At 40.9% G+C, this 24,611-nt stretch overlaps 1 protein-coding gene across 3 annotated transcripts in view; it reads left to right on the forward strand.

Moving 5' to 3' along the window:
* CDHR2 (cadherin related family member 2) overlaps positions 1-24,611 on the forward strand; it is a 370,864-nt gene that overhangs the window by 255,805 nt on the left and 90,448 nt on the right. For all 3 annotated transcript variants that reach the window (XM_073545075.1, XM_073545074.1, XM_073545073.1), the window contains exons 13-17: positions 786-941; positions 1,296-1,460; positions 9,173-9,234; positions 12,667-12,910; positions 12,992-13,231. In XM_073545075.1, coding sequence (XP_073401176.1) covers positions 786-941; positions 1,296-1,460; positions 9,173-9,234; positions 12,667-12,910; positions 12,992-13,231 — 867 coding nt within the window. The remainder of the gene's footprint in view (positions 1-785; positions 942-1,295; positions 1,461-9,172; positions 9,235-12,666; positions 12,911-12,991; positions 13,232-24,611) is intronic.

The raw sequence follows: 24,611 nt of genomic DNA on the forward strand, positions 1-24,611 counted from the left end.
AATAGGAGAACTACTTGCAAGTGGCCACTTGAAATACCTTTTCTCATGATTTGATACACCTGGCTATGAAGTTCAAAGCTCAATGAGGTTACAAAACCTATTTAGTGCTTCAGGAAGTCAGTAAAAAGTAGTTAGGAGTGTTCAAATCAAGAAAATGATAAGGGTGCCCATACTTTTGCACTGGTCAAATTTTGTTTAAATGCAGATTGCACATTTTCTGTTAGTACAATAAACCTCATTTGAATCCAGAAATATAACTGAGTCCATCAGTTATTAGATATATGAAACTGAAATAGCTGTTGCAAAAACCAAAATTGTTATAAAGAAAAAAGGTTAACATTAATAGGGGTGCCCAAACTTTTACATATGACTGTAGATATAGATATCTCTATAGATAGATATCTATCTATAGATATATCTATCTATCTATAGATAGTCACTTATATTTGTTTTGTGTGTGTAAACTTTATATTTGAACATGGTATGTAATGATATTATGGTATTCAATGGAGTATGTAAAAGAAGAGGTTTGGCAAAGAAATGACATCATAATTCTTTTTTTTTGGTAAATAATATATCTTTATTTAGCTTACAAAAACGCATACAAATCTGCTTGAAAAAAACACATGAAAATCCGCATTAAATTTGCATAAAAAATGATTTTCAACTGCGTTTTCTGCCAAGAGAGGAGGAAAATTCCACTGGCAAATCCGCAACATGTACACATACCCTAAATATCTTTGACTGTATCTTGTCCCTCTGACTTTTATGTTCTGCTATTACAGGACCAGAATGGAGCATTTAACCTGTACCTGAAGGGAAACTTTGCTGAATTCTTCACAGTAAGCCCAAACCGAATCATAAATACTGGATTGGTTCAGATACTGGTCAAAAACTCTGCAGCTGTCGACTATGAGAAGTATAAGCAAATGGAAGTGGAGGTATGATTATTATCAGGACATACTGGATTTTCATTTTTAATAATATGTGAATGCAGCATATAATCCTCTTAATAATTTTGCATGTGGTGATTGCAAATATGACTATCATTGGTCAAATAGTTTCATAGAAAAAATACTTATAAGCGCAATAAAAAATGTCTGTCTATGGCAAATATTAATACACATTAGTTTGTTTTGCTAACATAGAATTTTTCCTTCTGAAAGGATTGAGATTCCATCTGTGACACGTGGGCTGCAGATTTTGCTGAACTGAGCCCCAATAGGAGTCTTAATAAACCTGGGAGACTTTGGGCTTATAAATAAACTTTGTCATTTTTTCTTTCTGCTGTGTAGGTGGTCGCCAATGACACAGGTTTGGTAACTGATTGCTGTTCTGTTGCTGTTGTGATTATTGATCTCATAGACATAAATGATCATACTCCAGAATTTGATAAGGGAACCTATCAACTGCAAGTTAAAGAGCACAGTCCTAATGGAACTATTCTTGGGACAATTAAAGTAAGTAAATTCTAAACTACTGTTCTATTTAATGAGAACATTTAAAAGAGAATTTTTTTAAATGTTATCCCCATCTATTCATACATTACAGAATTAAAGTTTTTGCAAAAGGAAGGCTATTAATTAAGCATTGAATATATGTACTACTCTTGATTTATTTTCTGTTTAAATTACTACTGGTATTCAAAGTTTCAGTTTTCAATTAAAAAATAATAAATGTTTACATCCAGTGTTTAAGAAGTGCTTCTGATCACTTGATAGACTCACAACCAGGGCCGGACTGGCAATTCTGGCAAATGCCAGAAGGGTCTGTCTGGCTGTGAGCTGCCTTGTCTGCTACGTTGTTAACAGAATCAGTGTTCTCAAAACACTCATACTGTTAAGAGTTGTGACGGAGCACCAAGTCACTTACCCCAGCAGGCCACGGATGTCATTAGAAATATTAGTCTTGTAGTAAATCTTGCTTTCTTCAATCCAGGTTTATATATCCCATCTGGTGCTTGGGGACGGGGAGAGCATGGGCCTGTATGATTTCAAATGTCAGGGCTGAATTTCAGCCCCAGTCTGTACCTGCTCACAACTGCATGGCCCATTACACTGGAAAAATTTATTACACATACTACATATGCATCGTACATAACACTTGAGATTTCTGTTACTAATACGAAAACTGGATCATTACACTGGAGATATTTATTACACATACTACATTACATTGCAGAGTTCTGACACACGTACTACATCTGCATGACACATTATACTGGAGAGATCTGACACACATACTACATCTGCATGACACATTATATTATAGAGCTCTGACACACATACTACATCTGCATGACACATAATACTATAGAGCTCTGACACACATACTACATCTGCATGACACATTATACTATAGAGCTCTGACACACATACTACATCTGCATGACACATAATACTATAGAGCTCTGACACATACTACATCTGCATGACACATAATACTATAGAGCTCTGACACACATACTACATCTGCATGACACATTATACTGGAGAGATCTGACACACATACTACATCTGTATGACACATTACACTGGAGAGCTCTGACACACCTACTACATCTGCATGACACATAATACTATAGAGCTCTGACACACATACTACATCTGCATGACACATTATATTATAGAGCTCTGACACATACTACATCTGCATGACACATTACACTGGAGAGCTCTGACACACATACTACATCTGCATGACACATAATACTATAGAGCTCTAACACACATACTACATCTACATGACACATTACACTGGAGAGCTCTGACACATAATACTATAGAGCTCTAACACACATACTACATCTGCATGACACATTATACTGGAGAGCTCTGACACATACTACATCTGTATGACACATTATATTATAGAGCTCTGACACTTACTACATCTACATGACACATTACACTGGAGAGCTCTGACACACCTACTACATCTGCATGACACATAATATTATAGAGCTCTGACACACATACTACATCTGCATGACACATTATATTATAGAGCTCTGACACATACTACATCTGCATGACACATTACACTGGAGAGCTCTGACACACATACTACATCTGCATGACACATTATATTATAGAGCTCTGACACATACTACATCTGCATGACACATAATACTATAGAGCTCTGACACACATACTACATCTGCATGACACATTATACTGGAGAGATCTGACACACATACTACATCTGTATGACACATTACACTGGAGAGCTCTGACACACCTACTACATCTGCATGACACATAATACTATAGAGCTCTGACACACATACTACATCTGCATGACACATTATATTATAGAGCTCTGACACACATACTACATCTACATGACGCATTACACTGGAGAGCTCTGACACACATACTACATCTGTATGACACATTACACTGGAGAGCTCTGACACACCTACTACATGTGCATGACACATAATACTATAGAGCTCTGACACACATACTACATCTGCATGACACATTATATTATAGAGCTCTGACACACCTACTACATCTGCATGACACATAATACTATAGAGCTCTGACACACATACTACATCTGCATGACACATTATATTATAGAGCTCTGACACACATACTACATCTACATGACACATTACACTGGAGAGCTCTGACACACCTACTACATCTGCATGACACATAATACTATAGAGCTTTGACACACATACTACACCTACATGACACATTACACTGGAGAGCTCTGACACATAATACTATAGAGCTCTAACACATGTACTACATCTGCATGACACATTATACTGGAGAGCTCTGACACATACTACATCTGTATGACACATTACACTGGAGAGCTCTGACACACATACTACATCTGCATGACACATAATACTATAGAGCGCTAACACACATACTACATCTACATGACACATTACACTGAAGAGCTCTGACACACATACTACATCTGCATGACACAATACTATAGAGCTCTAACACACATACTACACCTGCATGACACATTATACTGGAGAGCTCTGACACATACTACATCTGTATGACACATTACACTGGAGAGCTCTGACACACATACTACATCTGCATGACACATAATACTATAGAGCTCTAACACACATACTACATATGCATGACACATTATATTATAGAGCTCTGACACATACTACATCTACATGACACATTACACTGGAGAGCTCTGACACACATACTACATCTACATGACACATAATACTATAGAGCTCTAACACACATACTACACCTACATGACACATTATACTGGAGAGCTCTGACACATACTACATCTGTATGACACATTACACTGGAGAGCTCTGACATACATACTATATCTGCATGACACATTACTCAAGAGATCTGACACACATACTACAACTGCATGACACATTATACTATAGAGCACACATACTAATTCTACATGACCATGGCCTGTTTTAGGCAAAGTGGGACCCTAGACAAACGTTTAAAATGGGGCCCCAAATGATAACATATTGCACATCACACATAAGCATTTCTGTTGTGTTTAGATGCGCTGAGTTCAGGCCACTAAACAAGTGTGATCGACAAAAATAAAGTCGTTTGACGCTTGTTTCCCGGCCTCTTTACACCAACTGAGAAAGAATGATGGGAACAGAACAGTCACTATTAGATCAATCTGTCCCCATACAGCATAATTTTATTGGCAACACATCTACAGTTTACACCAGTGATGTGCTGCTAAGAACAATGATTTCTGTTCTGGCATAAACAATCCAATGAGTCGATGAATATGCAGCATTTTGCTTGTTTAGTATAATACACCCCATAGTCCTCCATATATTATAATGTGCACCATAGTCCTCTATATTGTAAAATGCACACCCTATAGTCCTCCATTTAATATAATGTGCCACATAGTCCTCCATATAGTATAATACACTCCCCATAGTCCTCCATATAGTATGATACACTCCTTATAGTCCTCCATATAGTATAATACACTCCCTATAGTCCTCCATATATTAAAATACACTCCTCAGTCATCCATATAGTATTATGCACTCCCAATAGTCCTCCATGTAGTATAATACACTCCCTATAGTCCTCTATATAGCATAAAACACTCCCTATAGTCTTCCATATATTAAAATACACTCTTCAGTCCTCCATATAGTATTATACACTTCCCATAGTCCTCCATATAGTATAATACACTCCTCATAGTCCTCCGTAATTTAAAATACACTGCTCAGTCCTCCATATAGTATAATACACTCGTCAGTCCCCCATATAGTATGATACACACCTCATTGCCCTCCATATATTAAAATACACTCAGTCCTCTTTATAGTATAATACACTACGCAGTCCTCCATATAGTATAATACACTTCTCTTAGTCCTCCATATAGTATAATACACTTCTCCTAGTCCTCCATATATTAAAATACACTGCTCAGTCCTCCATATAGTATAATACACTCCTCATAGTTCTAAATTTAGTGTAATGCACTGCCATAGTCATCCATGTAGTACAATTCACTTGCCATAGTATAATGCACCCCATAGTTCTTCATATAGTATAATGTATTCCCCATAGTCCTCAATACAGTATAATGCAGCCCACATATAGTATAATGCAGCCACCCAATAGAGCATAATGCAGCCACCCTACAGAGTATAATGCAGCCACCCCACAGAATATAATGTAACCCCCTCAGAGTATAATGTAGCCCCGCTAGATAATATGTAACCCCCCATAGAATATAATGCAGCCCCCTCATATAGTATAATGCAGCCCCTCCATAGAATATATGGTATCCCCCTCATAGAGTATAATGCAGCCCCCCACACAATGTAATGCAGCCCCTCCATAAAATATAATGCAGCCCCCTCATATGGTATAATGCAGCCCCCCATAGAATATAATGTAGCCCCCTCAGAGTATAAAGAAGCCCCCCATACAATATAATGCAGCCCCCTCATAGAGTATAATGAAGCGCCCATACAAAATAATCTAGCCCCCCATAGAATATAATGCAGCCCTCCATAGAACACAATGTAGCCCCCTCATATAATATAATGTAGCCCCCTCATAGAGTATGATGCAATCACCCTTCATAGAATATAATGTAATACAGCCCCCCGTAGAATATAATGTAGCTCCCCCATAGAATATAATACAGCCCACCTCTCCATAGAATGTAATATAGACCCATCAAAGAGTATGATGCAATCCTCCCTCATAGCATATAATACAGCCCCCCATAGAATATAATGTAGCCCCCCCATAAAATATAATACATCCCCCATAGAATACAATGTAGCCCATTCATATAGTATAATGTAGCCCCTTCATACAGTATGATGCAATCACCCCTCATAGAATATAATAAATATAATACAGCTCCCCATAGAATATAATACAGCCCACCTCTCCATAGAATACAATGTAGCCCCATCAAAGAGTATGATGCAATCCTTCCTCATAGAATATAATACAGCCCCCCATAGAATATAATGTAACCCCCATAGAATATAATACAGCCCACCTCCCCATAGAATATCATGTAGCACCCCATAGAATATAATACAGGCCACCTCTCCATAAAATATAATGTAGCCCCCCCATAGAATATAATACAGCCCACCTCCCTGTAGAATATAATGTAGCACCCCTCAGAATATAATACAGCCCTCCTCCCTATAGAATATAATGTAGCCACCCATGGAATATAATACAGCCTCCCATAGAATATAATGCAGCCCACCTCCCCATAGAATAAAATGTAGCCCCCCCATAGAATATAATACAGCCCACTTCCCCATAGAATATAATGTAGCCCTCCATAGAATATAATACAGCCCACTTCCCCATAGAATATAATATAGCCCCCATATAATATAATACAGCCCACTTCCCCATAGAATAAAATGTACCCCCCATAGAATATAATACAGCCCCCCCATAGAATTTAATGTAGCCCCCCCGAGAATGGCTCCACAATCCAGTACTCACTGATATATATAAATAAAAAAACCCACAAAAACCACAATCCTCACCACTCCTCATGCCCTGCGCTTCTCCAGGCTTTGCTCTGGTCTTAACGGCGGCACACAGTGGGTGCGCGATGAAGTGACGTCATCGCGCACCCGCAGTGTCAGAGGCAGAGGGGAATAATGGGAGAGGGAGCATTATCTGACGCTCTGTCCTCCATCATTGCTTTGAACGCGGCGGCGGGGCAGTCGGCGCTGGCGGCAGGCGGGCCACCCTGACTCAGGGGCCCCATAGCTGCTGCATGATGTGCCGCTATTAGTGGCACACCACCGGCTGGGGGCCCCTGGGGGAGCGGGGGCCCTAGGCAGCTGTCTGGTCTGCCTGTCGCTATCGCCAGCCCTGTACATGAAATCACACTGTAGAGTTCAGACACAAATACTACATCTGCATGACACATTACACTGGAGAGCTCTGACTCACATACTATATCTGCATCGCAAAATATACTGTAGATCTCTGACACATACTACATCTGCATGACACATTACACTGTAGAGCTCTGTCACACATTACTACATCTGCATCGTACATTATACTGTAGATCTCTGACACACATACTACATCTGCATGACACAGTACACTGCAGAGCCTTGACACACATACTATATCTGCATGACACATTATACTGGAGAGGTCTGACACACATACTATATCTGCATGACATATTACACTGGAGAGCTCTCATACACATACTACATCTGCATGACACACTACACTGTAGAGCTCTGATACACATACTACATCTGTATGACACATTACACTCTAGAGCTCTGATACACATACATCTGCATGACACATTACAGTGGAGAGCTCTTATACACATACTACATCTGCATGACACATTAAACTGTAGAGCTCTGATACACATAGTACATCTGCATGTACAGTGTCCTGTCCATTTAAGGACATGATCATATATCAAAGTCAAACATCAGAAATACTCTGTATGATACCTGACTCTGATACCTGACTCTGATACCTGATTCCAAAACCTGACTCTGATACCCCACTCTGATACCCCACTCTGATACGTGACTCTGATACGTGACTCTGATACCTGACTCTGATACGTGACTCTGATACGTGACTCTGATACGTGACTCTGATACGTGACTCTGATACCTGACTCTGATACCTAAGTCTGACAACTGGCAAGTGACTCTGATTCTGAGATCTGACTTCTAATAAAATAAATGGCCTATGACATAAGGGTGAAGCATCTGTATCACACATAGTTTTGGTTTAAAATAACAATAAAATTAATAATAAAAAAAGTTCCATTGCTGGGATTTGAGCTCAAAGCTCTCTGTTTATAAGTTTTGACACTTTACCATTGTGCTATACTCTTAATTTAAGGATATTGGACTTCTATTTGCTTATGTGACCTTCAATGTAAACATGAGGCTGAAACTCATTGCTGTATGATTTTGATGAATGACTCTGAAACCTGATACTTGACTTCTCTCAAACATGAGAATCAGAAGGTTTTTTTAGATACCCTCAATACAGTACTTGCTTGGTTCATCTCATGAGCGAAGACAAAGGATCCTCTCCCTGCCATTTGAGGTAATGGCTGAGTGGTTATGCTCCTATTATGCAATAGGAAGCTTGAGTTCAAGCCCAGTGCAAGGAAGCTTTGTTATTATCTTATGCTGCCTGGCACACAAACTCCAGAGATGTTTCACTTTGAGTGAAGAAAATCACATATCATGTGTCAGAATAAAAATTTTTCCACTGACTTGTGGTACAATGGTAAGGCTGCAGTCTCTAGAGTGGATTTTTTTCTGGGTTCAAATCCCATATTTGGACTTTTTTTTAATTATACAGGTTACCACACAAACTCCAATTATGTTCAACTTTTAATATCTATATTCTTATTATGCTTCTGACATGTTAGCAAAGAGTTTCAGACATGCTGTATATTTACATCTATAAAGTAATTTGATCATTAGACCCTTTCCTATGACATTAAGTCAATGTACAGTCACTTGGAAATAGATACTGTATATAATAAATTAGTGCCTGAAACCCAATTTATTTGGCCAAATGATTTACCATGTAAATTCACAGCATGTATGAGACCATAGACTATATTGTATTATTATTTTTCTGCATTTGTATTATAGGCAACTGACCCTGATTCTGGAATTTTCGGAATGATTACTTACTCATTATTGCCAGAATCAATGTGAGTATATACAGAGGCATAGCAACTTTTGTATATGGAATAAAGATGAGAAAATTTAGTTCATTTACAATTTTTGGAAATTTGAAAATCTGAATGATTCTCAATTTGGTTAGGGAATATTATCTAAAATGGCCACTTCCATGTTACAAATGACATAAAACAGAGTGGAAGGAACAGCTGACCTTTGGCACACACAAGCGTGCTTACCTATAATGCCTTGCAGCAGAAAGTCCATTCTATAGCACATTCAATGATAAGGGACAATAGGTGTGAAGTTACTGATGACTAAAGCCCCCGTTACACACTGCGATATCGCTAGCAATATCGCTGTAAAGTCACCGATTTTGTGACGTTGCAGCGATATTGCTAGCGATATCGCTGCATGTGATACTTACCTCCGACCGGCTCCCCCGCTGGTTATCGCTGATCGCGCGAGAAGCTGCTGGATCATTTCTTGTCGGTCACTTCCTGCGGTGCTTCCTGCTGTGACGACGAGCGACGCATGGAGCCGGGCGGGAGGACGCAGGATCGCCGCGTCTGACAGGTAAGTAGCGATCCCTGTCCCCAGCGATGTCGCTGGTGAGATCTGCCTGTTTGGCAGCTCACTAGCGACCACTTAGCGATGCACCAGCGATCCTGACCGCGTCATATCGCTGGTCGGGATCGCTGGTGAGTTGCTAGGTGTAACGGTACCCTTATAGTCACTATCAGACCACAGTCACATGGTCAGTATTTTACATCAGTATTTATAAGCGAAAACCACGAGTGGGTGATAATACAGAAGTGGTGATTAGACTTGAGCAAATATGTTAAAAAAATGATCACCAAACATAAATTTGGCATGAATATGGCACATTCGGATTTGTGATCGGAAAAATGAGCAAGTTTTTATAAAAAAAAAATTGGTAACGTTCGTTAAAAAGTACGAGAAAGTATTTACGCTGCCGCTAAAGTATTTTGAGCACTTTGGCTAGGATAGAGGTGATGTATCATGAGCGTGGGGCACGTGCTTGATGAGAGTAGGGGGTGGGGTGAGCTCAGAAGAGCGACGTGCTTGTAAAAATTTTTTTTTATAATTTTATGTGTGCACATTGCGGCTAGCCAATCAGGGCGCAGGAAACATCCACAATGTCCTGGCACAATGGCTTGAGTCACTGGCTGCTGAAATCACGTCACTCTAAATAAAGAGAGGAGATCTTGTTTTAGCACCATTTTGTCACTAGCACAGCGCAGAGAGGCTACTCCTCACGCAGGGCCTGGGTGCTGATAGATTTTAGCTAGTAAGCAAGGCGGTTGTTTCTAAGTCAGATACTTTAGATAGCTAGTGTCCTGTGTGGCTGTGAAATCGACCTTCCAGCAGATTTTTTTTGTGTATGACATTACAGAGGTCCACAAAGACAGCAGGGCACATTTCATAGAAGTGTGTTGTGCACTTCTATTGTGCTCCATGCACAAGTAGACCTTTGTAAATCTTATTTTTTCAGTTGCTAAATGTAATACGGCACGCCATATCTCACCTTGTCATTTAGTGGCGGTGAAATTCAGCTGTCTGCAGAGCTCATGCAGATTATCAAAAAAATGTTTTTCTGATACAAACGTGATACAGCACGCCATCTCCCATCTTGTCATTTAGTCACGTTGAAATTCAGGTATTTGCAGAGCTGATGCAGATTAAAAAACATTTTTTGTTACAAACGTGATACATCACGCCATATCCCACCTTGTAATTTAGTGACGGTGAAATTCAGCTGTCTGCAGAGCTCATGCAGAGTAAAAATACAATTTTTTTTGTTACAAATGTGATACAGCATGCCATATCCCACCTTGTCATTTAGTGGTGGTGAAATTCAGCTGTGTGCAAAGCTCATGCAGAGTAAAAAAAATGTTTTTCTGTGCCAAACATGATAACATGATACAGCAGGCTAGATCTGAGTTTGAAATTACTGTATTTTGAGTATATATTCTATTCTATACAGGCCTCATCCACAGTGAAAAAAATATACCTTCTTCTGTTAGTAACGTTATATAGCAGACTAGATGTCAATTTGAAATGTTTGGATGCTGATATTATTCTCCATTCAGGGGTACACATGATAAAATCAAAATTAGTTTTCTTACTATCGCGCTAACTAAAGCAGGCTACATTTCATATTTTCAATCTTTGGTGAAGATATTGTTCTCCATCCGAGAGGTACACATGATAAAAATGAATTTGTTCTGTTACTACCATGTTTGAAAAATTTGCCCGCATCTGAGCTTGTAATTCTTTTGTGCTCAGATTCTGCTGTATCCAAGGCTCGCCCACAGTAATCTATTCTTTTTCTGTTAATACCGTGCTGCATAAAGCAGGCCACATTTTATCTTTTAATTATTTTTGGCTGGTTTTATGCTCCAGCCAGGAGTCCACATTTCACAATATAAATTCTTTGTGCTAACATCATGGTCCTTAAACCATGCCACATTTAAGGCTGTGTGCACACGCTGCGGATTCTGCTGCGGTTCCGCAGCGGATTTGGCCGCTGCGGACCCGCAGCAGTTTTAGCTGCGGTGTACAGTACCATTCAAAAGAATGGGAAAAAAAAACGCTGTGTAGATGGAGTGGATTTTTCCGCGTGGTTTTCCTGCAGTTTTGAAACCGCAGAAAGAATTGACATGTCAATTCTTTCTGCGGAATCCTCAGTGGTTTCCTATCTCCACCATTGTGGAGATGGTGAAACCGCAGGCTAATCCACAGATAAACCGGTCTTTTGACCTGCGGATTTACCTGCGGATTTTGCAAAATCCGTGCGGATCAATCCGCAGCAGAATCCGCAGCGTGTGCACACACCCTAACTGTATGGCTGCGCTGTGCACGATGAAACAGTTAACAGTAGTGTAGCTCTGAGTGGGTCATGTGAAATATGCAAATATACACAGAAAAAACACAAAGCTTGACTTGAGTTGGTACACATGCAGAACATGAATGCATGTTCACACACTGAGGTCAACATTGACACATGGTAAGGTTTTTTATATTAGACTGTGTAGGACTGTCACGATCAGAGTTACCTTGTCGTGGTGGGACGGCTTTTATGCTATTTTTGATCAAAAAGTATTACTAAAAACTCTGTTATTTAAATGCACTTTTTTGCTTTTTATTTACTTAGTTACAACAGGGTTTTTGCTCATTTTTTTCCTTGTAGGTTTTATACAAATATACACAGCAGATGATGAGTGCAGGTATCAAGCAGAGCTTTGTGGTAACCACTGAAACAGCAACGATGTGGCTAATAGTAGTTTAAAATGTGAATATATATATAGTTAAACCATTACTTGCTTTTGGTTAAATTTTCAAAAATCCGAGAATACACTGTTAATACTGGGAGGAACAAGAGTAATGCAGATTATTAAGGTTTTTAAGCTAATTCACAATTTTGATGTATTTCTTTCCAGATTGAACTTGTTCCATGTAAACCCATCTGATGGGGTAATCATAGTAGTGAATGGGGATCTTCTAGATCGGGAGCGCATTGCTTTCTATTATGCCACCCTAAAAGCCCAGGATGGAATGAATGCCACTGGGACCACTCTTCTTGAAATTGAATTATTAGATATTAATGACTGTATTCCAACTGCTATAGGAGTATATAATATCTTTGTCAATGAGAACACGGAGAATGTCAGTATCCAGCTTGAGGTAATAATCAATATAAACAATTATCAAACTTAAATGTACTTTCTGTTGACTGCATTTACATATAAGTTATGTTCTTCTTAGGCGACTGATAACGATGAACCTGGAAATAATAACAGTGTAATTGAGTATGAGATCCTACCCAGTGAATTCAGTGGGAACTTCACCATTAATGTCAACACGGGGCTTATCACAAGTATTGCTCCTTTGGATCGAGAAGCTATTGATATATCACAGAAGGGACGAATTGTACTAACTGTGAAATTGTATGACCTGGGAATTCCTTCTTTATCCAGTAATGTTAGCGTAACCATCAATGTCGAGGTAATTTTTTTTTTCTTCTTTATGAAATGAATCTACTATAATGATCAATCTTCTTGCATGTTTTTTAACAGGGATCACTCAGTAGATTTAAAATACAAGCTGCAGACATTATAAAGAGACTTAATGAGGCTGGTACACTTATTTTGAAAATGCATATTACAATGGTTGTATTATCCATTTTAAGAGCTTTCCCTCCTACTATTAAAATGGTCCTTTATACAACCATTCTGACAGACTTTAGACGTAAGTACACAGGATGGCTGACTGTGCATAAGAGATTCCTATTAACCCTTTGTATTGTAAGGGTTCCAATGGATTGTGATGAATAAGAAAATGCTCACACAAGAATTGAATTTACTAAATTGATTTACTATATAAAGTGATAAGATCAAATAATAAACAATATAAAACTATAAATACATATGCATTAATCAGAAACAAGCATTATTCATACATTACATTATTCAGATAGTCTCATCTCAGTGTCCTCTCTGGTCTGTCACATCTCTTTCTCTGTGTCTCTCTCCCTCTCTGCCCATTTACCCTCCTTTTATCCCCCCAAAAGCATCCAAATGTGTCTTAGTTGAAAAGCTTTGATCTATCCTTGAATGCTAATGAGAAAGTCCCCTGACCAGATAACATCCTTGGGAAATGTTTAGGCCTCTTTCACACTTCAGTTTTTTGCCATCAGTCAAAATCCGCCAAAATTTGAAAATGGCGGATCCGCTTTTTCTTGTTGCGGATCCGCCATTTCCCCATTGGGATACATTAGTGGCGGATTTTGACGGATGGTCGTCCGTTGCGTCCGGTATTCGGTGGATCCGCAAAATTCCTTGCGGATTCTGTCTGAGGGGGACGGAGCTTGCAACGTTTTTTTTCGCCGTCAAAATGGCGGGTGGCGGCGGATCCGCCGTCATCCGCCATGCGGTAGAATGGGCACCTATGGGCGGCGGATCCGCCAGGACCCGCGATTTTGCGGAATCCGCTGGCAGGATCCGCAAAATCGCACTGCGCGTGCCCAGAAAAAAAGATACTTTTCCAGACAGTCCCAAAACTATATAAGGTGGGCTAATTGGGCCCAGACATGCAGTAGCAGTCAGCCAGCAAGCCAGCCAGGAACCAAGCTTGCCAGACACCCACCAAGCCTGCCAGACACCCACGAAGCCTGCCAGACACCCACGAAGCCTGCCAGACACCTACGAAGCCTGCCAGACACCCACCAAGCCTGCAGACAGCCACCAAGCCTGCAGACACCCACCAAGCTGCCCCACATATCAGCTATCAAGAGGCCTGCCAGTACCAGCTCGCCTACAAGTGTGAGTATACCTATTTATGACATTTCTGTGTGTGTGTGTGTGTGTGTGTGTATGGCCTGCTAGTGTGTAGCCTGCCTGTGTGTGTGTGTGGTCTGCAAGTGTTGCATGTCTGTTTTTTTTTCATACTTTTTTTTCTGTTGCTTGTGTACTGCATTTTATTTTCATACAACTGTAATTATATTGTATTTTTTATGCTGTGATTGCTGTGATTGTGTGGTGTATGGTATGTGGTGTAATTGGGCCCAGACAATCCGGCACCAACAACACTGAAGACACCAAGCAAGACATCCGACTGCAGCCTGACTGATAGAAGATTGAACTAGAGCTATAAAACCTGCCTGCCCAGCTGCAAGTCTCCCACCTGCAAGACCCCTGGAGCATGTGTGTGTGTGTGTGTGTGTGTGTGTGTGTGTGTATGGTCTGTGTGTGTGTAATGCAATTTTTTTTTTCCATCCTTTTTTTTTTTTCTGTTGCATGTGTACTGCATTTTATTTTCATACAACTGTAATATTGTATTTCTTATGCTGTGATTGTGTGGTGTAAGGCCGGTTTCATATTTGCACTTTATAGCGCAGCGATAACCTGCACACGGCCGCCGCTAATCCCCGCCCCATCCGGTCGTCGCCGCCTACTAGCGCACATGAACGCTTGCGATCTGCGCACCCTATCTTTAGCATAGGGTGTGCAGATTGTGCGCTGGCAGGATTTTACCGTGTGCTGCGCACTTTTGAAGGTGTGCCCTTGTGCGCCAAACGCAGCATGTTGCATTTTGGCGTGCACGGCACACCTTCAAAAGTGCGCAGCACACGGTAAAATCCTGCCAGCGCACGATCTGCGCACCCCATACTAAAGATAGGGTGCGCAGATCGCAAGCGTCCATGTGTGTTAGTAGGCGGTGATGACCGGATGGGGCGGTGATTGGCGGCGGCAGTGTGCAGGTCATCGCTGCGCTATAAAGTGCAAATGTGAAACCGACCTAACTGGTATTGTATGTGGTGTAATTGGGCTGAGACATCTGGCAACAGCCACACTGAAGACACCGAGCCAGACATCAAACACCAGCCTGACTGATAGACGTCTGCTCAGCTGCAAATCTTCCACCTGCAAGACCCCTGGAGTGTGTGTGTGTGTGTGTGTGGCCTGGCTGTGTGTTCTGCGTGTTTGTGTGGGTTTTTTTTTTAAATATTTTAATTGTTTTTCTTTTGCATGTTTATTGGATTTTATTTTCATATTTGCAATTGTGGTGTGATTAATTTGTTGTAAATCGGTGTTTTTTATTTTTCATTTATTGTGGTATTTAAAATAAAGAGCAGAGTAGCTCCTATTTGTTGGAGAAAAAAATTAGACAAAAAAAATAAATAAATAAACTGTTTTGAAAAAATCTCCTTAGTATCATCTAAAAAAAAGGTAAAATTAAGTTACCATAAAGGTACATTAAATTTTTTGGTATACAAGTGTGGTTAAAAGTGAGAGATTGCAACATACCATGAAAAAAATCTGGGTATACACAGCAATTACACACCTTCAATCACAGGTTAAACTCTCGGTGAGAGTTTTTCAGGGAATTGAAAAACATGCAAACACAGTGTGGGTATACACAGAAATTAAACACCTTCAATCACTGGTTACACTCTCGGTGAGACCTTCAATCACTGGTTACACTCTCATTGAGAGTTTTTGAGGGAATGCAAACACTGGTATACACAGTAATTACACACCTTCAATCACTTGTTACACTCGGTGAGACCTTCAATCACTGGTTACACTCTCGGTGAGAGTTTTTGAGGGAATGCAAACACTGGTATACACAGCAATTACACACCTTCAATCACTGGTACACTTTTTCAGGGAATTCAAACACATGCAAAGATAAAGTGTGGGTTTACACAAAATATTACACACTTTCAATCATTGTGGTTACACTCGGTGAGAGATAAGGGAATTTAGACATGCAAACACTTAAAATTGCGTATACTTAGTTTCAGGGAATTACACAAATTATATACAAATGAAGATTTTTTTTTTTTAATTTTCATATCATTTTCTTTATACTTGCAGATCACTTCATGAAGCGCCACCAGAAAGGCAGCAGCAGACACGACCAGCCAGGCCGCAGCAGGGATGGTGAACGAGACCGCAGCAGAGACGAACAGCGAGAACGCAGCAGAGATGACCGACCAGGCCGCAGCAGAGACGGTCAGCCAGACCACAACAGAGATGGCCAGCCAGGCCGCAGCAGAGTACAGGCAACCATTTGTTTCCCTGTAAGTATAAAGGCCTGAAAGCTTATTATGATCCTTTGTATAGTAGCTTAACAATTGTCTTTATACTTGCAGATCACTTCAGCAAGCACCACCAGCCAGACCGCAGCGGAGACGGTCAGCCAGGCCGCAGCAGAAACGGTCAGCCAGGCCGCAGCAGAGACGGTCAGCCAGGCCGCAGCAGAGACGGCCAGCCAACCATTAGTTTCCCTGTAAGTATAAAGGCCTGAAAGCTTATTATGATCCTTTGTATAGTAGCTTAACAAGTGTCTTTATACTTGAAGATCACTGCAGGAAGCAACGTAGCTGCCAACGCAGCTGCCCCAAACCGTAATGTCTTCTCCTGAAAGCTCCCCCTCACATCATCAGCGAGCTGAGGTAAAATTTTTTTTTTTTTTTTATTTAAACTAATTTTTTTTTTTTTGGTTAAAAACACTATCCATGTATTATGTTTTGACAGGAAGCTGATTCAGAGGAGCTTCCAGGAGGAGACGTGCAGGGTGGAGAGATGCAAGGAGGGGGTGCGCAGAGTGTAAGTTTAGCACATACACACATACATAATGCTACACCCAACACAAACATTCATCACAGTGCACACACAATAACTACGCATCCATCCAAACAAAATTTTTTTTTTTCCAGTCTTCAGAATCCAGTGCCCGCACTAGAGTGACTCCCAGGACATCCCAGGGTCGTCAAGGTGATGCATCTGTTGGTCGGCAAACGGTAAGTAACCCTATTTGGATAATTGTTTAAATGAACATCATGTGTTTGAATAGAATGTAATTTTTTGTTTTGTTTTTTATCTTCACAGGTTTCACAGCGTGCTCCCCGGAGACATCTGGAGGAGGGTGTCATGATTGATACAGATGAACTCATCCGTGAGGTGGAAAACCGGGAGCCGCTGTGGAACATGGCAAACCGTCTACACGCCGACCAACCAACCACCCGACGGCTCTGGGATGAGGTCTGTTCTTCAGTTATTGAGAACTGGGAGGAACTCAATGCGAGGGCCAGGGATTTTGTGCATAAGTATTACAACTTCAGTAACTTATATTCCAGCATGTGAAGTGTTCAATACTGAACCCCTTTTTTTTTTGCTTCACAGGTGACAGGGTTATCACATGGTGGCGGTCGCTCTGGGATCTCTTCAAGAGGGACTACAACAAGGAGATGCAGACCCCGAGGGATGCCGGGGACCCCAGTACAAGAACTACAGAGCCCTGGCGTTCCTGCGATCAACAATGGTGTGCAGAAGGTAAATATTCCCCAAACCATTTCTGTAGTAGAAATGTTTAACCAAATTTTTTTTCAGCAGACTTAAATTAAATATCAATATTTTTAATATACATTTTTTCTCCTTTTTTTTTTAGCACCATCTGCAGCACTCGGGAGTCTGCATCAGAGTTGCGTCCCACTGGAGTGATCCCTAGTGAGACCGCCCCCGGTGACCACATCGAGGTATCCGACCCCTCTGTACCTACCCTCTTGTCTCATCTCTCTATCTCCTCCACCAGCACTGGAGCAGCAGGGCAGACTTCATCACATGAAGCTGCTGGTGACGACTTGTTCCCTGTTCCCCACCCCTCAGACACTGCCGCAACATCTCGACCAACTTTTGGTTCTGGCCAGCAGCGTCTGAGGAGTCAGGAAAGGATGACCTTGTCTGACTGTTTGAGTCTAAACTCATCTGTCCAGCATGGTTTCCACACTTATGGAGAACGGTAATCTTCTGGGTTGACCATGATCAATCAAAGTATCATGGAACTCAGAAGATACATGGAACAGATGAATTTAGAATCAAACCAGACACCGAGACATACCTTTTTTCAATCTGTTGTCCGGCAAATGGAAGGTTTAAGTACTCACCAGCAGATGCGTGTGATGCAAGCCTGTCAGAATGCTCTAGTGGAAGTACTTGCTGAAGCATCCCATCCTCCCCCTGTCCATCCTCCCCCTGTCCATCCTCCCCCTGTCCATCCTCCCCCTGTCCATCCTCCCTCTGTCCATCCTTCCACAGTCCATCCTTCCCCATCCATCCTTCCACCACCATCCATCATACAGCCGTCCCTCCTCCTACCACTCCCTCTCCTTTCTCTAGTTCCCCATTCCATTCTTCCCAGTACCTTCCTTCCCCATTGCATTATACCCCAATGCCCTCACCATACCCACCCCCACATACACCTTCAATGTACCCACAAACCTCGTCTGTCCATCCACTCCCGTCCCAACCACATGTGTTAAACCCCCCTTCCACTTCTGGTCCTCACCAACTCCCTCCCCAGTCCTCTACCCCCCCTCGATGTGGTCAACCCTGTTAACCCCTCCAATACTATCTCCACCCAACATTATCACACTTTATAATGTTTTTTCTGTTTTCCAAAAAAAGGTAATACATACCAAAAAAAAAAAAAATTTACAAAAAAGGTAATATATACCAAAAAAAAGTTACAAAAAAGGTTTAAGATACCAAAAAAAATTAAAAAAAATCAACAAAAATTTTAAAAAAATACAGTTATTACAAATTCAGAAATAAACTATGTTTTTTTTCAAAAAACTTTATTGTGTTGTTTCTTTTTTGTTTCTTTCTTTGGAAATATTCAAATTACACCAGTGGTGTAAAAGGTAAACACAACACTTGGTAACACAACACTTGGTAACACAACACTGGGTAATATTTCACAGTACACCGGTGGTGTACAAGGTACAAAAAACCAACACTTGGTAGCACAACATTTGGTACCCAACACTTGTTAACATTTCAAAGTGTAAAACGCTTGGTACACAACACTTGGTAAAACTTTACGCTTGGTACCCAACAATTGGTAACACTGCAAAGTGTAAAACTTAAAAAAAAAAAAAAAAAAAATTGGTAAACCAAATCACATGGTAACACAATGCTTGGGAAAACCAAACACTTGGTAAAATTTCAGTTAAAAAAAACAAAAAAAAATTGATATGAAGAAAATTATATCATGTCATCTTGCCAGTCCACTTGTCCCTCTGGTGTCACAAAATAGTCTGCAAAGGTGTCCCTCATTCTTGCCACTGAGCCAGTACTCCGAAAAGTTTGCTGCTCATAATCCCACAAGGTGGTTTCAGACAGATTTTCATCGATGGAAACTGGTTCCTTTGAAAGCACAAAATTGTGCAGGATTACACAGGCCTTAACCACCTCATCACAGTCTCTGTTTTCATTTCCATGGCCGTTAACAGGACTCTCCATTTGGCAGTTAAAATTCCAAACGCACACTCCACCACTCTGCGCGCTCTGGTTAACCGATAGTTATAGATTCTTTTCTTTGTGTTAATCCACGACTACCATATGGTTTGAGTAGGTGTTTAGAAAGCTGAAAAGCATCGTTGCCAACGCACACAAAAGGCATTGGTGGGCCTGTTGTTCCAGGGAGTGGTCTTGGAGGTGGGAAGTCAAAATTGTCTCCATACAAGCGACGGCCCATGGTGGACATCTTGAATACCTGAGAGTCACTAGAACGACCGTATGCACCAATGTCCACGGCAATGAATTTGCAGTTTGCATCCAAAATGGCCATAAGCACAATAGAAAAATATTTCTTATAGTTGTAAAACTGTGAACCAGATCCCATGGGTTTCACTATCCTGATATGCTTGCCATCCACGGCACCGATGCAGTTTGGAAACTGGCAGATTTCTTGAAACTTGTCGGCAATCTCCAGCCACCTCTCCTGTGTTGGCTGTGGGATGTATTCCTCCTGTAGAGAATCCCACAATGCCCGGCAGGTCTGTTGTACAATTCCAGCAATAGTTGAAATCCCAATCCGGAACTGGAAATGGAGGGAGGTGAAGGATTCTACAGTTGCCAGGAATCTGTTAAAAAAATGGAAAAAAAGTAAAATTAATACAAACTACAAGCCATAACATAACAATAAAAGCCTGCAGAATCTGAAACATTTTAAAAGGTAGATAACTTACCGAAGGGTCACCATCAAACGCTCCGCCGGTGATATAGAAAACCCCATTTATGTGTCCCTTCTCCGGATTTGTTCTCCAACACGATCCACCAATATCTCAAAGAATTCCAGCCTCATGCGCACGTAGTTGAAGAACTTGTCCGGATTATCCCTCAATTCCAGGTACAGTGTGGAAAAAAACGCCACGGGTGAACCTCTGTGCATTAATGGGATGAATCCACTGGCGCCGTCTCCTCATACGCAGGATTCACAATCTTCTTTTCTCCCTCTCGAGAGCAATAATTGCCAACCGATTCAAGTGAAGATCCAATTCCACACAGAAGCTGTCAATACTCGCAATAACTCCTTCCAGACTCGCACTAACTCCTTCCATCGCTGCCACTAGCTCTAAAACCTTTCAAAGAAATTGTATCACAACACCCTAGATATATTTCTCCCTAGTTTCCAGTATCCAATCACATTTGGGAGCATTCTCCAAGAGCGAATCATATTTGAGAGCATCCCATTTTGGAGGTGTGGAAAAACGGATCCGCAAGAAAACGGATCCAACGGATGTGAAAAACGGATGCCAGCTGATGGAACGGATCCGTTTTGTTGAGGACCCACACTAAAATCGGTATAGCGGATCCTTAAAAAAACGGATCCGTTCCATCAGCTGGTATCCGTTTTTATACATTTTTTGCGGATCCGCCATTTTCAAATTTTGGCGGATTTTGACTGATGGCAAAAAACTGAAGTGTGAAAGAGGCCTTACACACCCAATCTAATTATGGCAACGAAGGTCCTTTGTTGGTAGATACAGTTGTGGCCAAAAGTATTGACACCCCTGCAATTCTGTCAGATAATACTCAGTTTCTTCCTGAAAATGATTGCAAACACAAATTCTTTGGTATTATTATCTTCATTTAATTTGTCTTAAATGAAAAAACACAAAATAGAATGAAGCAAAAAGCAAAACATTGGTCATTTCACACAAAACTCCAAAAATGGGCCAGACAAAAGTATTGGCACCCTCAGCCTAATACATGGTTGCAGAACCTTTAGCCAAAATAACTGCGACCAACCGCTTCCGGTAACCATCAATGAGTTTCTTATAATGCTCTGCTGGAATTTTAGACCATTCTTCTTTGGCAAAGTGCTCCAGGTTCCTGATATTTGAAGGGTGCTTTCTCCAAACTGCCATTTTTAGATCTCTCCACAGGTGTTCTATGGGATTCAGGTCTGGACTCATTGCTGGCCACCTTAGACGTCTCCAGTGCTTTCTCTCAAACTATTTTCTAGTGCTTTTTGAAGTGTGTTTTGGGTCATTGTCCTGCTGGAAATCCCATGACCTCTGAGGGAGACCCAGCTTTCTCACACTGGGCCCTACATTATGCTGCAAAATTTTTTGGTAGTCTTCAGACTTCATAATGCCATGCACACGGTCAAGCAGTCCAGTGCCAGAGGCAGCAAAGCAACCCCAAAACATCAGGGAACCTCCGCCATGTTTGACTGTAGGGACCGTGTTCTTTTCTTGAATGCCTCATTTTTTCTCCTGTAAACTCTATGTTGATGCCTTTGCCCAAAAAGCTCTACTTTTGTCTCATCTGACCAGAGAACATTCCTCCAAAACGTTTTAGGCTTTTCAGGTAACTTTTGGCAAACTCCAGCCTGGCTTTTTTATGTCTCGGGGTAAGAAGTGGGGTCTTCCTGGGTCTCCTACCATACAGTCCCTTTTCATTCAGACGCCGATGGATAGTACGGGTTGACACTGTTGTACCCTCGGACTGCAGGGCAGCTTGAACTTGTTTGGATGTTAGTCGAGGTTCTTTATCCAACATCCACACAATCTTGCATTGAAATCTCTTGTCAATTTTTCTTTTCCGTCCACATCTAGGGAGGTTAGCCACAGTGCCATGGGCTTTAAACTTCTTGATGACACTGCGCACGGTAGACACTGGAACATTCAGGTCTTTGGAGATGGACTTGTAGCCTTGAGATTGCTCATGCTTCCTCACAATTTGGTTTCTCAAGTCCTCAGACAGTTCTTTGGTCTTCTTTCTTTTCTCCATGCTCAATGTGGTACACACAAGGACACAGGACAGAGGTTGAGTCAACTTTAATCCACGTCAACTGGCTGCAAGTGTGATTTAGTTATTGCCAACACCTGTTAGGTGCCACAGGTAAGTTACAGGTGCTGTTAATTACACAAATTAGAGAAGCATCACATGATTTTTCGAACAGTGCCAATACTTTTGTCCACCCTCTTTTTTATGTTTGGTGTGGAATTATATCCAATTTGGCTTTAGGACAATTCTTTTTGTGCTTTTTCATTTAAGACAAATTAAATGAAGATAATAATACCAATGAATTTGTGTTTGCAATCATTTTCAGGAAGAAACTGAGTATTATCTGACAGACTTGCAGGGGTGTCAATACTTTTGGCCACAACTGTAAGTGTAAGCCAGTTATTTGCTCTGCTTGGACAATTTGACCATCTGGTTGAGACAAGTTTCAATGACCTTCTAGGAAGGTTCAAAGAGCTGAATATATATATATATATATATATATATATATATACTGTATATATATATATATAGTATAACTGATTGAAACTATATCAATAGTTGGTATTAATTAATTGGAGTGTTGAAACCATTTAAAATAATTCATAGTATACACCCTTTAACTTACATTGTCATATAAAGTGTTGTAATCAGACAGTCACATCAGTTTGGTTTATGTCATCAGCATTATGGGGTCCACAGTTGCTGATACTTTTGTGCCTCTATTGTTAGAGCTAAAGTGTAATCAAAGGTCCCAAATACACTGGACATCATAGGAATAGTCATGACTTTTGGATCTGGGACGGATCTTCACTCAATCTTTAAACAACCATAACTACAGTAAACCTAGGCACTAGAATAAATACAGAAAACAAACTATTTTGGCTGTCAAACTGGCCACAGCTTTATTTAAATCACAAGATTAAAACAACCACAGTAGGAGTCAGGTGAAGTGCTTGTACACTGGGATTCACAAGTACTGTGATACCCCCAGCTGTCTGACATACAGCACCAGGACAGACAGCCATAAAGGGGCGGCATGCACTGGCTTCCCATTCAAGCATAGCCAGTAAACTTTCAGGGCACCAATGACCCTATTATCATCACTCCTGTGCTTAACCACTGTGCCCGCCCCTGATTGACTTTACCATTATAACGTCCATGAGGCTGGCCACCAAAGCCAAGCCTGTTCACCACCATGAGGTTTTTACGTCATCTTTTAGTTAAAATGAGTCCACCTTAACTTGTCCGCAACTTCCACCTGACTCCTAAACCGCAAAGCTGCGACCAGTTATAAATTCCAAGTCACTTTTTTTTTTTTTTTTTAAATAAATCAATTTTGTAAACTTAAAAACTAAAAGTTCCTACAAAAGCATTAAGGGAATTAAACTTGGCAAACCTATGACTCACAAAGAGTCATCCTACAGCGCTCAGGAGAGGAAAAAACCTGTGGAGGAAACCTCTAGGGAACCATGGCTGAAGGATTGCCCTGCAATAAAAGAGAGAAAGTGTGGACAGCACCTCTGTTACCGTGTAGTTCAGATGGTGTGCGGTATCCGGAGCTCTGGAGCGTGACAGCTGCAGGTGCTGATCCAGGGAAATTAGCAATGCTGAATAGTTCCACAAAAAGGCTGAAAGACTGCACTCAGCAGGCTGTAACGTGAATCACTGGTTATTGTTGCATGTAATTCATGTTGGCCGGGGGAGCGACATACAGAGAGGAAATTGAGCTGACAACGGCCGTTTCGCGCTGTCACAGCGCTTCAACGGGTCACAAGTAGTGTTGAGCATTCCGATACCGCAAG

This window comes from Dendrobates tinctorius, unplaced genomic scaffold (assembly GCF_039654945.1).
Source record: "Dendrobates tinctorius isolate UK_male_01 unplaced genomic scaffold, ASM3965494v1 ptg000139l, whole genome shotgun sequence".
Classification (NCBI taxonomy): Eukaryota; Metazoa; Chordata; class Amphibia; order Anura; family Dendrobatidae; genus Dendrobates; species Dendrobates tinctorius.